Source organism: Mustela putorius, unplaced genomic scaffold (genome assembly GCF_011764305.1).
Source record: "Mustela putorius furo isolate JIRA1106 unplaced genomic scaffold, ASM1176430v1.1 tig00537255_pilon_pilon_pilon, whole genome shotgun sequence".
Taxonomy (NCBI): Eukaryota; Metazoa; Chordata; class Mammalia; order Carnivora; family Mustelidae; genus Mustela; species Mustela putorius.
Window position 1 is genome coordinate 23,632 of NW_025422394.1, and position 14,623 is coordinate 38,254.

General features: G+C 39.4%; 1 protein-coding gene across 4 annotated transcripts in view; it reads right to left on the reverse strand.

Moving 5' to 3' along the window:
* The window catches only part of NRG1 (neuregulin 1), a 115,382-nt gene that overhangs the window by 23,631 nt on the left and 77,128 nt on the right, over positions 1-14,623 (reverse strand). For all 4 annotated transcript variants that reach the window (XM_045073783.1, XM_045073782.1, XM_045073781.1 and 1 more), the window contains exon 2: positions 1,017-1,146. In XM_045073783.1, coding sequence (XP_044929718.1) covers positions 1,017-1,146 — 130 coding nt within the window. The remainder of the gene's footprint in view (positions 1-1,016; positions 1,147-14,623) is intronic.

Genomic DNA, 14,623 nt, shown 5'->3' on the forward strand with positions numbered 1-14,623 from the left:
AGGAGGTGGTTTTTATGACGCCATGTTTTTTTCCCTCCTTTATGATAATCACAGCTACTTTAGAACAATGAGACATAGCCATCGGGCAACCGCAAAATAAATAGGTGTTTTTCACCATTTCAGTGAGACGTCAGACTTTTTTTTTTTTTTTTAACCACGTCACATTATATGCGTTCATGTCCCACTCACAGCTTGAGTATGAAGAGAAGCCTTAAAGGGCATGCCACAATAAACACGTGGTTTTAATAAGACCTAATTTTAACTGCAAGGCTTAAATACTGAATGTAGTGGTAATATCATTGTTTCGTTCGGCCTGTTAAGAAAGAATGACTGTGATCCTTCCTAATGGTGCATCAACTCCTTCAGGTCACTGGAAAGAGCTCCAGTCTAAATATATCTCAAACAACGGTAGTGCAGGAAAGAACACTCTTGCCTTCTACACGCAATGACGGTCCACACACTAAAAGCATTTCCAAACACGCAATTTAGGTTTGCTGTTTTTTTTTCCCCCCTATTAGTGAGATCAACCTAAGTTCCATTTTTAGAATAGCTGTAAACCAATAAGCTAATGCCAAGTGTAACAGATGCATAGGTAAAGAACCTTCTGCCCTTCTGCTGCTTTTAGCTCTTCATTTTGGAGATGGTCACTGGGGTAAAAAGGCACATAATCTTACAACCTCATTCATACGCTGCACGGAGAAGGAGGTTTTGTAAGTTCTAGGCCTCTATGATATTTGCACATCTCTTCTAGGTACCAGTGAGGAAAACCACGGGGAAAGCAACTTTATAAATATAAAGGCACAAAGAAAACTGAAAAAAGCAAAAAAACAGTTCCGGATGTAACAAAGGAGATGACAAATGGTGTGAACTTTTCAAAAACACTCTACAAATAAAACAGCATTATTCAACAGGATGCAACAAAATCGGGCAAAGAAGCAACAAGACATCATGAGATGTGGAGTCATCTGAAAGAAGCGGTAACGGACATAAGCCACACAGAGGATTTCTTTTCTTACTTGCACAAGTATCTTGAGGGGTTTGAAAGGTCTTTCACCATGAAGCACTCGCCTCCATTCACACAGAAAGTTTTCTCCTTCTCTGCACACTTTACAAGATGGCTTGTCCCGGTTGTAGATGTTGACGTAGCTGGATAGAAGATAAAGAAGGGGAAGGTTTACATGTGTCTTTCCCTCTTCGCAACAGCCTTTACTTGTACATCCTCTTCAAAGCAAGAGTTCACAGAAGGTGCAGCAGACTTCGCTACACTTTCAGGTTTAATAAACAACAGCAAACAAGTGAAGTACTTTCTGGGTGTAATTAAATGGAATAAAATTATCAAAGGGTAAGCATAGTTAGTTACTTTAATTAGAATGAAATAGGAAAAAGGCTCAACATTTTTTATAACCAGTATTTTATCTTCTAAGGAAGTTGGAAAAGAGAAGACCTATGGCCAGTAAGTAAAATCAATTTTTCAGGAAGGCTCAAATATAATGATATAAAGTCATGTCAGTGCAATTCGAGTTTAATGTCACTTTTGAATGGCAACGACTTATTTTGGAAATTACGTTTTATGTGTATATTTGACCTTACAGTTTTTAGATCTATATATATTATATAGATATCCATATATATAGAGAGAGATACAGATATCTGTATCTATATCTGTATCTATATCTATATATATGGCAAAGAAGAACACAGAGTGGCTTATTTGTTCCTAATAAAAAAATATATATCAGTTGAATATATATTAACATACAGAATAGGAGTCATTCTATTCAAAATTTCTATTCTACTGCAAAGAACACTGTTGAATGTTTGACTGCCACCATACTTTTGAGGAAATGGAAAGAGTCTAATAACTGTTGCAAAAGTAGAACAGCATGACAGAATTCATCTATTTTCAATTAGGAGGAGACACTGATCTTAATTTTGGTTTACAACTACAATAAGCTTGATATCCACTCGTCAAACCTCAGGTATGTGAGAGCAAATTGAAAAGACGGTTCCACCATCAGGCACACAGATTAAATAAAGCCAAAGCATTCGGTCCTGAGACTCAAGGGCACTTCATACCCGAACTTCTCCTGGCTTGCACCCTTGCAAACACTGTAAGCAGTGCTCAGTCTCAACCCAAAACGTCTAACTTACATCATGTTCATGACCAATACTATCAGGATGAGAAGCAAAAGCATTATGGTAAGCCCACAAAAATCCCATGGACTTTTTCATGAAAAAGGAAAAAAATATACATGTATCTTTAGATGAAAACTATTCCTTGGCTACAGACTCATTCTTAGGGATTTTTAATTCCTGGACTTTCTTCTCAATTTCTATTTCACTACTTGCATGTGAAACTCAGATGCCCTTTTTTACTTTTATTTGACCTCTCGTGTATTTTTTTTCCCCCATTTTCTTTGGCTTTTCTTCTTCATTTCCTTCTTAAGTCCCCATTTTGTTCTGTTTCACTTTTGGCTTCTCCAATTCCGGTTTCGACAGAAATACTCAGGGTGTGATTACTCAGTTTCCGAATTACGTAAGGCCTTTCTTGCCTGGCATTCTCCCATCTAGGGCATGTTTTGGGGCCATTCATGACTCTCAGCATGGCTTTCAGGGGTAACGGCAAAGACGAATCAGACTGAGTTGCACTCTGGAGACAGGTCTGGTTGGAATCCCAACTTCTACTAGCTTTGGGTCTTTGAGCACATCACTTAGCCACCCAGAATGCAATTTTCCCATCTTGAAAACAATGGTAATGGTACTCCTGCAGGATTTTTGTAGGGATCAGACATAATCTAGGTAAGGGAACTGGCACAAGCCTGGCACTCAATGAGCAGTGGCAGGTGTGATTACTAGGCAAGTAGGGAAGGAACTTAGTTAATCAGAAAAGAATCTTGACGATGGAAATCTGAGGATTTCAAGGTTGCACGTTACTCTTGAATCATTATTATGAATAATGGAGAACTAGATTGATTTTTTTATTACTCCAAAGAAAAGTCCTTTCAAAATGTATTTCAAGGTATCCTTCAGAGATCTACAAACCAAAGCAAATGAACTTAAGGAGAGGAGGAAGAGAGGTGAGTTCACATTGTCTTATCGGTACACTCTCACCTCTTTGTCTGGTAGAGCGCAATGTAATCGGCATCATTTCGTTTCATAAAATCATGGAGTAGACATTTCTAGCCACCCCATGACCTGTCATTTGAATCCAGTATTAGATCTTCATGTGAAAAACTTGGGTGCTGTGTATTAATATTTCTATCCACAGTAATTGCTTTTAAAAGATTATGAGGAGGAAATCTGCCTTAAATGTTAAAAGTTTTGTGCTTAAGACTCTTAAGTGCTGACAGGATACTGTGGGATGAGGAATTGGGCCAGGTTCCCTTGCTGCCCCAGGTGTCCGTGCAGAGCGGACCACCTGCTATGCGCTGTCACCAGTCATTCCCCCAGAAAAACTCTGGTCCTCCAGCAGACCCCAGTGGTCTCGGAATCCCTGACAGGTTGCCAAGGATTACCCTTCACCCAAGCCGAGCAGCAGACATTGCACCAGGCTCTTCCAGAACAAATCCTGAGGCTTTTCCTAAAAACAATGAAACCCCCATTCCCAAGAGCAGACACTCCATACACATTATAAAACTAACAATAAAGATTCACAGTGATAGAAGCAACAGACAGATACATCATATCTATTCCTTGGACTTTAAGATAAGTGAGATTGATAACTGTGTGCTGAAACTGGAAATAATGCCCCCAGCCCCTTGGAAGGAAAAATAAAACAAGATGAAAACAGAGAGGAAGGCAAACCATAAGAGACCCTCTAACTCTAGGGAACAAACGAGGGTTGTGGGAGGGACGTGGGTGGGGGGATGGGGTCACTGGATGATGGGCCTTAAGGGGGGGCATGTGATGTGATGAGCACTGAGTATTAGACACAACTGATGAATCACTAAAGTCTACCCCTGAAACTCATAGTACAGTGTATGTTAACCAAATTGAATTTAAATAAAAAATTAAAAAGAAAGGAAATAATCCTTCCTTTTTTTTGGCTTTTAAAAATATCTCCCCCTGAAACGATGATCCTTTTCATGCTATCCAGCAGCACCAAGTTACGACACATTCATTTGAAAAATTCTTAGATCATCACCTAAGGCTAACAAGGGGGGATCTGATGATTAAATGATTCTTGGAGGAAATTCAGTAGCAACTATCTTATACGATCCTAGACCATTGGGCTTATTAGCACTTCTATCCTTGAGCTGCAGCAAGAACAGAAATGATTGTGGAATTGGAAAGCAGTAATGAACTCCCAGGTGAGGCTAAGCGTCAGCCGACTGGGTACAGCTGTTCTGAACCAACAGCCAAACGCAGGAATAAGTTGTAATTGTCAAAAGAATCTGGGATAGAGATGCTGATACATGAACCCTTCAGATTTTTGCCAGGTTTCCTTTTATCCTCCTTATTTCAATGCAGGGCACAGTCGATCTTAAGCAGATTATAAATTTTGCAGTGAAACCCTTCCTCCTTGGCTTACACATGCTGTATTGCTAAGTCAGTTTCCATTTAGGAGTTCTGCCAGAAATTAATGAAACAGAGCAGGTTCTTAGACCTAGCTATGGAAATGACATTCTTTCTGGGGAAGCTGGGAGGACTTTATCAGAGGTGGAGCTAAAGGTTGCGCAGGTAGATTGTGTTTCGATATATAAAAGTTGACCCTCACAGTTGTCCTAGGAAGCAGGTGAAGTAGATCCCACTCATTTGGTACTTAATAAACCCAGCTTCTCACCACTTCGTGACTAGTTTGTCACCTTCTCGTAAGTTGCTAAATGAACAGCAATTAGGAATACTGCGAAATATGAACCCACTACCTTTATGCTTGCCATTTATATGAATACTGTATCCCAAACACACTTTCCCCGAGATGTGAGCACCTACCATATTACAAGGAAGAATGTATAAATAAAGCAGGAACTTGTTACCAGACAATGAAACACTCTGGAGTGTTTCACTCTTGACCCGGTCTCTCCTGGCACATAGGTCAGGACTAATGACCACGCCTGGAGAGGCTGGACAGTTCTTTGACTTAGCCAATGATTTGGAGACCAACATCACCATTCAGACTCCCCAAATCCTGCCCCACACAGTCGGGCTCCCTTCTTTCCTCCCTCTCTTCCATTCTTCCTTCCTCCCCTCTACAATTCTTTAATGATTGCCTATTACGTGCAAGACATGAAGATGACAACTAGAGTTACAGGGGTTAAAAACTGTAAGACTGTGAACAATTCTTCCTAAAAGGAGACCATATTTATAGATAAAATGTAGTGAAATGAGTACTGGAGTTAGCTAAGAAGATTCAGGTCCAAAGCTCAATTTTACCCATTACTCTCATCCAGCTAAACTGCCTCAGTAAATTCTGCTACAAAATGTGCTGTCACAGGGTTGTTGGGAAGTGTGATAAAATATTTTGTCAGCACACAAATATATGATACTGCTACTATTACCAGTGGAACAAAGAAAAGCAAAAAACACGTCTGTTCAGAGTCAGGAATTACAAATAATCAAGCCTCAAGTGTTCTTAGATATTATTCTTCTACAAATTATGAAGAGAGATTGTCTAATTTGGAAAAGGTAATCATTGCATGATTACAAAGCATGAAGTACATATAAATAGTCTACTCTATTTTAACTGTATTAAAACCTCTTCTTAATAACTAATAACCACTAAATTTGCCTGTATGTTAAATTGAAGAATAATCTGAGTTAAAAGAACACGGTCTTCAATGTGTGATTATTTTCAACTTCCAAGACGCATGCAATTCTTTAATATTTCTGACCAAAGTTCCAAGTTACTGACTCAAGTGTAGTTGTAATATTGTAATTATAACAGTTTCAAACTATAAGATATAGAAAAATTGTGCGATGTTCATACTGTATAGGACATAGTATAAGCTGTTTATAACGGAACATTTTGGAAGCCACACATTACTGCACACTTTTATAAATACGCTGTAAAAATCTGAGGAGTAATGAAGTGTTCTCTGTTCATCACTAAATACTTTCCCACAGAATCACACAGTATTTCCTGTAGAATGCCAGGAGCTTTCTGCTCAAGGCTGGCTGAAAAGAAAACAATTCTGGAAAGGATGGCTTACTTTCTTGCTTCCTTTAAGTGGTGTTTTCCTTATCAGCAAAGTAGACAGCACTAACAGAGCAGGGCCATTACACAAATGCAAATTGCTGATAAGAAGCTACTCTATTCTTCTTTGACAATTAGCAGGGATTAGCACAAGTGTATGCTATTTACCCCAAGGAGCAATCATTAGACCCTGTCCTCCCTGAGTGAAGGAGTCCTTCCTAGTAGTTTTTAGGACAATTCTTAACAATTTCCTTGCAGAAAAATTTAACGATATCTATGCAGTTTTCTAAGTGAAACAGACACATTTTAACAATGTGTATATTCGAATACGAAACTGTCAATCACTACATTACAGGTTTGATTTTCATTTTCTTTCTTTTTAAAACATTATCTGTGATATCTTTAATGTCTCTGTGTTTAGAAATCTGCATGCTTTTGTGCTCTTTGAACTCCCAGTTAAAAGGAAAAAAATCTGAAATTATTACTGTAAGGACCTATTTAGCCAGAGCGCTTCCATCCGTTAAACAATAACCTTGTTGTTTAACCCTTAAACTGTCCCTCCCCCCTTCGCCCAGGGGACTTACTTAAAAACAAGTCCCAGAAACCAGCCCCAGGTAACAAAGCCCAAATACAAGGGTGGGTTGGGCCAGGTGGGGACATCTGATCAGTTGGGGGGGGGGGTTGCGTACTGTCTCCCTAGTTACCAAGGAGTGGGCCCCACCCTTTGGAAGCCTTTTGACCAAGGTGATAGGCTAATTCAAATATCTACTAGGGTAAATTGTAATTCAATTGGTTACCTAGCATGACTGAGCAGCTTTCTCTGTGTGTTACAATTTCATTGGCCACCTGTGCGTGGCTAGGCCCAACCACAAGGGCTTTGCCCTTAAAAGCTATTCTGTGAAGCAGAGAGAGGTCGCCCTCTCTGTAAGAGGTGCGGCCCTGAACGTTCAGGTCTGATTCTTGATGCCTGGCGCAGAATAAAGCTTTGCTTAACCTTTGCTTTATATCAGTCTCGCTCCTTTAATCATGGACCCATTATTGGGGGAACCTAACAATTACTATTCTTGTTCGGAATACAGCTCTTTGCAATTAAGTGTGAGAAGCACACTGAACTCTCATGGGGGTGAGGGGGTGAGAGGGAGGGGGTGAGAGGGAGGCGGTGGGGTGGCGTGGGGAAGAATGCTTATGTGACTCCTGAAAGGAAAGCTCTGGAACAGAAGCTGATCAGGAAGTACTGGGCCATCTCATGTAGCTTCTGTTGATGACTAGGGAAGGAAGGGGGAGTCATTAGCTTTCCAAAGGAAAAGTCCAGAGCCTGACTCAGAAGTCCTGAAGCACTGTCATTCTGGGCTGGCCAGTTTTTCTGAATAAGTAATTCAATCCTCCGCTGAATGGCAAATAAACCGTTGAAGAGGAAAAAATGACAAGAGGTGGTAAAAAACAAAACAACAGAAAAGCCCAACCCTATGCTGGCTTGTAGTTTTCCCAGGGGAATACAGTGATTTAAAGTAGCATACCATTTCCTTGGCCTCTCCTTTACTGAACTCTGCTGAATAACAAAAAGGGAAGCCAGAGAAGCAGCATCATGAGACCATAAATGAAACCGGAACTTTCTAAACTAGAATTAGGGCATCTTACTTCATGGACCCACAAACTTGGCTGATAAGCTAGAAGTGTTAGAGGCTCTCAGACTACCCACAAGGTAACAGTTTATCCGAAGAACAAGTTGGCATCAAGGGCCAATGGAAATTAATTGGTATAAGTGATGAACTTGGGCTTTTGCATCATTTAAACACACCTAAGAATGGTGGAGAAGAAACAACGTTAGTATATCTTTTAATCTATTCCATATTTAAAAAGAGGGTACAAATCATCTCAAAAGAATAGTTCTATGACCATAGAAATTTAATAAAATTTCTGTAGCAAAGAACTCAGGGGTGCACAGGGAAAGGCTGCCCAAAGGTCACACAAGTGAATTAGGAAATGCTTGCTAAATGTATATTGTATATTGCTAATGTATATTGTAGCTTGAGTAGGTTAAGAAGACTGCCTTTAATTCCTCTCTGTCTTACAAGCTCTCTGAGCAGATCCTATTATTTCTTCCTTCTTCAGCAGAATGAAAAGTGACCTTTGGGTGTTTCTCCTCATAAAACAAAATTATAATTTTTGTTGTAACACTGATCTCATTTGTAGCTAAACAGAAAGCAGATTCTAAGTTCCCAGCAGTTGCTGAGCAAATGATTTGGTGTCACTAGATAGTGTTATCCTTAGAAAAATAAAATTGTCAAGAGGTTATTTTCAAACACACAAGTTGCTATCTTTTTTTTCTTTTTCTCTGACAGCGCATTTCACTCGTGATACAATGTAATCACAGTCTACTACTTCTTAGAGCAACATCACAATGACAGATACTTTATAGGATGTCATAGATTTTGTAAAAAAGAGGGAGTTGGGAGTCTCTTCCCACAGTGGGCCATTGGCTATGTTTCCTTCCTCACAAGGCCAATAATCTTTCCTTAGCTAATAAGTCAACTCCAGAAATACAGTTCTGTTACATACTTTTTAGGAATCACTCACTGTTATTAAGTATAAAATTTCCAAAGCTGATAGTGGACAAACTTTCAAGCTGTCCCTTGAATCTTTTCTCATCAATATCTAGTCTAAAGGAGTAAAATCCATCTAGCCTACAAAGCAAATACTAGCCGTCCATTTGACTGGCTTAATTTGGTACATCTATAGATCTCCTCAGGCTAAAAGTAGAAGGTGTACATTCTTAACTACACACTGCATTTCTACCAGTATCAGTTTAGTTGGGAGAAGGTCAAGTCAATGTAGAAAATGTTAACCTGTCAATTAGAAAATTAGTCAAAAGTTTGGAGCACTAAGCAAAACAAATCAAAACAGAGAAGACTGATCAAGGATTCAGTTATTCAGCAAGCTGCTGAAATTAACATGTGACATTTAATGACATAGGTTAATTTATTCATCAACTAAAATACATTTAGAAATGAAAGCAGATGAAAGGTCAGAAGATAGAAACTGGGAGGTAAATTCATTATCTTATTCAACAAATCTAAAAAATCATGGCATATCAGATGATAAAAGTCATGTGGTCATCTCAATAGATAGTGAATCAACATTTGATGAGGTTAACCATCAATTTCCATGAGACTATCAAGTATTATCCCTCATATCAAACCTGAATTAAGCATCCACATACAGTTACTAATTTGCATTAAGTACAGAGGTCAGAGGAATAATGAAAGACACATCATGGCCTACCATCAGCAAAACCCAGACCATGGAAAACTTTTCTGGGGAAACAGCCTCCCTTCTTCAAAACAAAACTGAAGGAGGATAAACAGACAAAGAGAGCTAGAATTAGAGACAGATCAAGAGGATGAAACAAAGAAAAATCCCAAACAGAGACATTTAAAAGAGAGTTAAGAGACATATAAACCACCTTGCATCAAACTTGGATCCTGATTCAAACAGTTTTAAATGAATGGTATTTATAAAAAGGAAATCTGATCACTAATTAGATCATTAATATTTCTATGGGGTTATCGTCTATTGTGGATGTCAAATGTACTGGGGTTATGTTTAAAAACAGTCCTTAGGGGTGCCTGGGTGGCTCAGTGGGTTGAGGCCTCTGCCTTCGGCTCGGGTCATGATCCCGGAGTCCTGGGATTCAATCCCGCGTCGGGCTCTCTGCTCAGCGGGGAGCCTGCTTCCCCCTCTCTCTCTGCCTGCCTCTCTGCCTACTTATGATTTCTGTCTGTCAAATAAATAAATAAAAAAAAATCTAAAAACAAAACAAAACAAAAAACAGTCCTTAGCTCTTAGAGATGCATACTGAATGATAACATGTCTGGAATTTGCTTCAAAATAATAAGAGGGAAGGGAAGTAAGTCTAATCAAGATGAAACAAAACAAAACAAAACCAACCCAGTAACTGCCGAAGTGGATGATGGCTACCTGGAGATTCATTATTCATTATTTCCTGTACTTCCGTATGTTAACATACATGCTTACATGTACATTATATGTTTAAAGATACATTTATGTATGTTTAAATTATAAATGCAAAAAATCAATTTCAGGTTTTCTGATACACGATATAGTAGAATTGGGGATGATACTCTCTATCACTTAAAAAGATCTACTTTTAGCAAACAATTCAAATTATACTTAACCCTGAGACTCTGGGAGAGCTTTCCATTAATGTAAAGATCAAGCAAAGTATGTTGATTACCAATGCTGTTATTTAACGTGGCTCTGAAAGTTCTAACCAATGCAACATGTGAAGAATAAAAAACAAACAAACTGCAGTATATATGTAAGACACGAGAAGAGGAAATAATCATTATTTGGCAGTCATTAGTAAGTGAAAAAGTTGCAGCCAAGACTCTAGGACTGATGTTTTTCTTTTCTTCTTTTTTTTAAGGATTTCACTTATTTGAGAGAGAAAGAGCGCGCACAAGCAGGGGGAGTGGGAGAGGAAGAGGAAGGATCTCCGCTGAGCAGAGAGCCTGACGTGGGGCTCCATCCCAGGACCCTGGGATCATGACTGAGCCAAAGGCAGATGCTTAACCATCTGAGCCACCCAGGCACCTCAGGACTGATGCTTTTCTAAGCTGACTATACTATATGCCTGTTGATACAAAAGAACCCATTAACGATAAAGAGTATCACAGTTGGCCTAAAATTTCCAAGTTACACAGATGCTCAGGGCAGTAAGGTTCCTAAAATTATGGAAGTATCTTCATGATGGGAATGGATTTCTGCCAAAACTTTTAAGAAATCTCAATTTTCAGTGTTTTGCATAAAGGAGCCTCCATAAAAGTGCAGAAAAGGTGGGCTCTGAGCAATGCAGACATGATCTGTCAAGTGTTTCTGGTTTGACCCAGACCCTTTCGATGGGTGGTCTGGAATATGAGAAGACTGGGTGATAGTCCTTGGGTGGCACCTGTGCAGCCTTAACCCCCAGCTGCACACCGCTACACACCATTTAGCCAAATTGCTGCCTTTCTGCATTTGGCTGATGGTTGTGGACATAAATGGGCAGATTCTGTTTCTATAAACACCACATTTTCCTCCCTAAGGTTAAAGCTTGCTGCGCATAAAGGAATTAAGCAGTGAGAGCATGTTTGAACATACGCATCTTGCTCTGTACCACTTGGCTAATTTCAGTCCATAATTTTCTCAGAACTCCCGGGAGTGCCTTATTTCCAGGTTCATAATCAGAATAGCCCAACAGCCCTCCCTGTAACATGATGTGTTTCCATGTGTAGCCACAGTGTTTTGGTTCCCAGCACAAATCCTACGTAATCAGATATCACATGGGCATCTAACTTTATTCAACACCATTACTGTCGTTCATACGTGACCAATATGAATAAAGCAAGGTCTCCAAAAACATGTAACTTTAAATGCTTCATCTTAAAAAAACAAAAAGAAAAACAAACAAACAAAACAAAACAAAACAAAAACTTGCTGCCCTGTCCTCCCTGCCCAAAGGACTAGCCAGTCTCATAATATTTAGTTCATAGCAGGTATTATTTCTCTAAAGAGCAATATTTTTTTAGGTTACAGATGGGGGTTGTGGGGGAGGTAATAGTACAGGTAAAACCCATGCCTTTACAGAAACTGGGCCAAAATGATAAATTAGTCCTGACTCCATTATGTCTAAAGGAGCTTTCCTTAAAGCCTTGGTGTTTTTGTCAAAACAAAATATAATTAAAAACAAAACCAAAATTTTGTTTTGTTTTTAATTTCTGGGCCTCTACCCTCAAACCCAACAGGCACCTGTTTGTCTACCACTGGCATTGGTTGTTGTTGTTCACTGGGAGGGAAACAGACAGGTGTGCATGTTGAACTCTTTTCCCAAAGTACACAATTATTAAAAACAAAAAACCAAAAACAGGGCCATATGTTTAGTGTCTTGCGATCATCATCTGGCCTTGCTGTTTTATTATACATATGTGTACAGATGTATGTATACATAATTTGGTTGTGGGGAAAACTCTATGGAAATCATCCCGCTTATAGTAAAACTGAAGGGTATGTTGAAGCACATTGTTTTAAAAAAAAAAAAAAAAAAAAAGTAGAGGTCAGTGTTTTATCTAGGCTTGCCTGGCAATATTTCCCTGCACTGCCAGAAACAGGGAATTTTAAGGTCCTCACATAGGATCTTAGATATAATTTATTAGCTTTTTTTGGTGGTGATACATCTATCTGTGTATATGGATTAACAAAACACCTCCATCTCCCAGAGCTATAATAATTATATATAATTATTATATATAATATACATAATAAAGAGCTGAGGTCTCCCCCCTTTTATTTTTTTAAATGATTTTTTAAAATTTATTCATTGAAAGCAAAAGAGAGAGTGAGAGCAGGAGCAAGAGGAGTGGGGAGCGGCAGAGGGAGATGGAGAGAAGCAGACTCCCCACTAAGCCAGGAGCAGGGCTCCATCCCAGGACCCCAGGATCATGACCTGAGCCTGAAGGCAGACGCCACCCAAGTGTCTGATCTTCCCCCTTTTATTTTATTTTAATATTTTATTAATTTATTTATTTTCAGCAAAACAGTATTCATTATTTTTTCACCACACCCAGTGCTCCATGTAATCCGTGCCCTCTATAATACCCACCACCTGGTCCCCCCAACCTCCCACCCCCCCCACCACTTCAAACCCCTCAGATTGTTTTTCAGAGTCCATAGTCTCTCATGATTCACCTCCCCTTCCAATTTCCCCCAACTCCCTTCTCCTCTCTAACACCCCTTGTCCTCCATGCTATTTGTTATGCTCCACAAATAAGTGAAACCATATGATAATTGACTCTCTCTGCTTGACTTATTTCACTCAGCATAATCTCTTCCAGTCCCGTCCACGTTGCTACAAAAGTTGGGTATTCATCCTTTCTGATGGAGGCATAATACTCCATCGTGTATATGAACCACATTTTCCTTATCCATTCGTCCATTGAAGGACATCTTGGTTCTTTAAATAGTTTGGCGACTGTGGCCATTGCTTCTATAAACATTGGGGTACAGATGGCCCTTATTTTCATGACATCTGTATCTTTGGGGTAAATACCCAGGAGTGCAATTGCAGGGTCATAGGGAAGTTCTATTTTTAATTTCTTGAGGAACCTCCACACTGCTCTCCAAAGAGGCTGAAACTTGCATTCCCACCAACAGTGGAAGAGGGTTCCCCTTTCTCCACATCCCCTCCAACACATGTTGTTTCCTATCTTGTTAAAATGTCTATACTACCTAGAGCAATCTATACTTTTAATGCCATTCTGATCAAAATTCCACTGGTATTCTTCAAAGAGCTGGAGCATATAATCCAAAAATTTGTATGGAATCAGAAGAGACCCCAAATCGCTAAGGAAATGTTGAAAAACAAAAATAAAACTGGGGCATCACGTTACCTGATTTCAAGCTTTACTACAAAGCTGTGATCACCAAGACAGCATGGTACTGGCATAAAAACAGACACATAGACCAGTGGAACAGAGTAGAGAGCCCAGATATGGACTCTCAACTCTATGGTCAATTAATCTTCGACAAAACAGGAAAAAATATACAGTGGAAAAAAGACAGTCTCTTCAATAAATGGTGCTAGGAAAACTGGGCAGCTATATGTAGAAGAATGAAACTCGACCACTCTCTTACACAGTACACAAAGATAAACTCAAAATGGATAAAAGCCCTCAACGTGAGACAGGAATCCATTGGAATCCTAGAGGAGAACATAGGCAGTAATCTCTTCGATATCAGCCACAGCAACTTCTTTCAAGGTATGTCTCCAAAGGCAAAGGAAACAAAAACGAAAATAAACTTTTGGGACTTCATAAAAATCAAAAGCTTCTGCACAGCAAAGGAAACAGTCAAAAAAACAAAAAGGCAACCCAGGAATGGGAGAAGATATTTGCAAATGACAGTATAGATGAAAGGTTGATATCCAGGATCTACAATGAACTCCTCAAACTCAACACACAAAACAGACAAGCATATAAAAAAATGGGCAGAAGATATGAACAGACACTTTTCCAATGAAGACATACAAATGGCTATCAGACACAAGAAAAAATGTTCATCATCACTAGACCTCAGGGAGATTCAAATTAAAACCACACTGAGATATCACCTTACACCAGTTAGAATGGCCAAAATTAACAAGACAGGAAACAACATGATCTTCCCCCTTTTAAAACATAAACCATTTCTGTAGATGCTGCAGGTATGTGACTAAATACACATCTTTGTTCTTTCCATTTATTACAAAGGTGCCTCACGCCCAAATACTGATCAAGGAAACAGCTCAAAGCAGGGACTCATGGCTGCTCAGTGTACCTGCTGGAAGGGAAGCCTGGCTCTACAAGACCATGGACAAGCCCAGGCAGACAAAACCAGATCCCAAACCGGGTCCATTTTGCCAATTCAATCCCTCGCATTGCCATACAATTCCGGGAG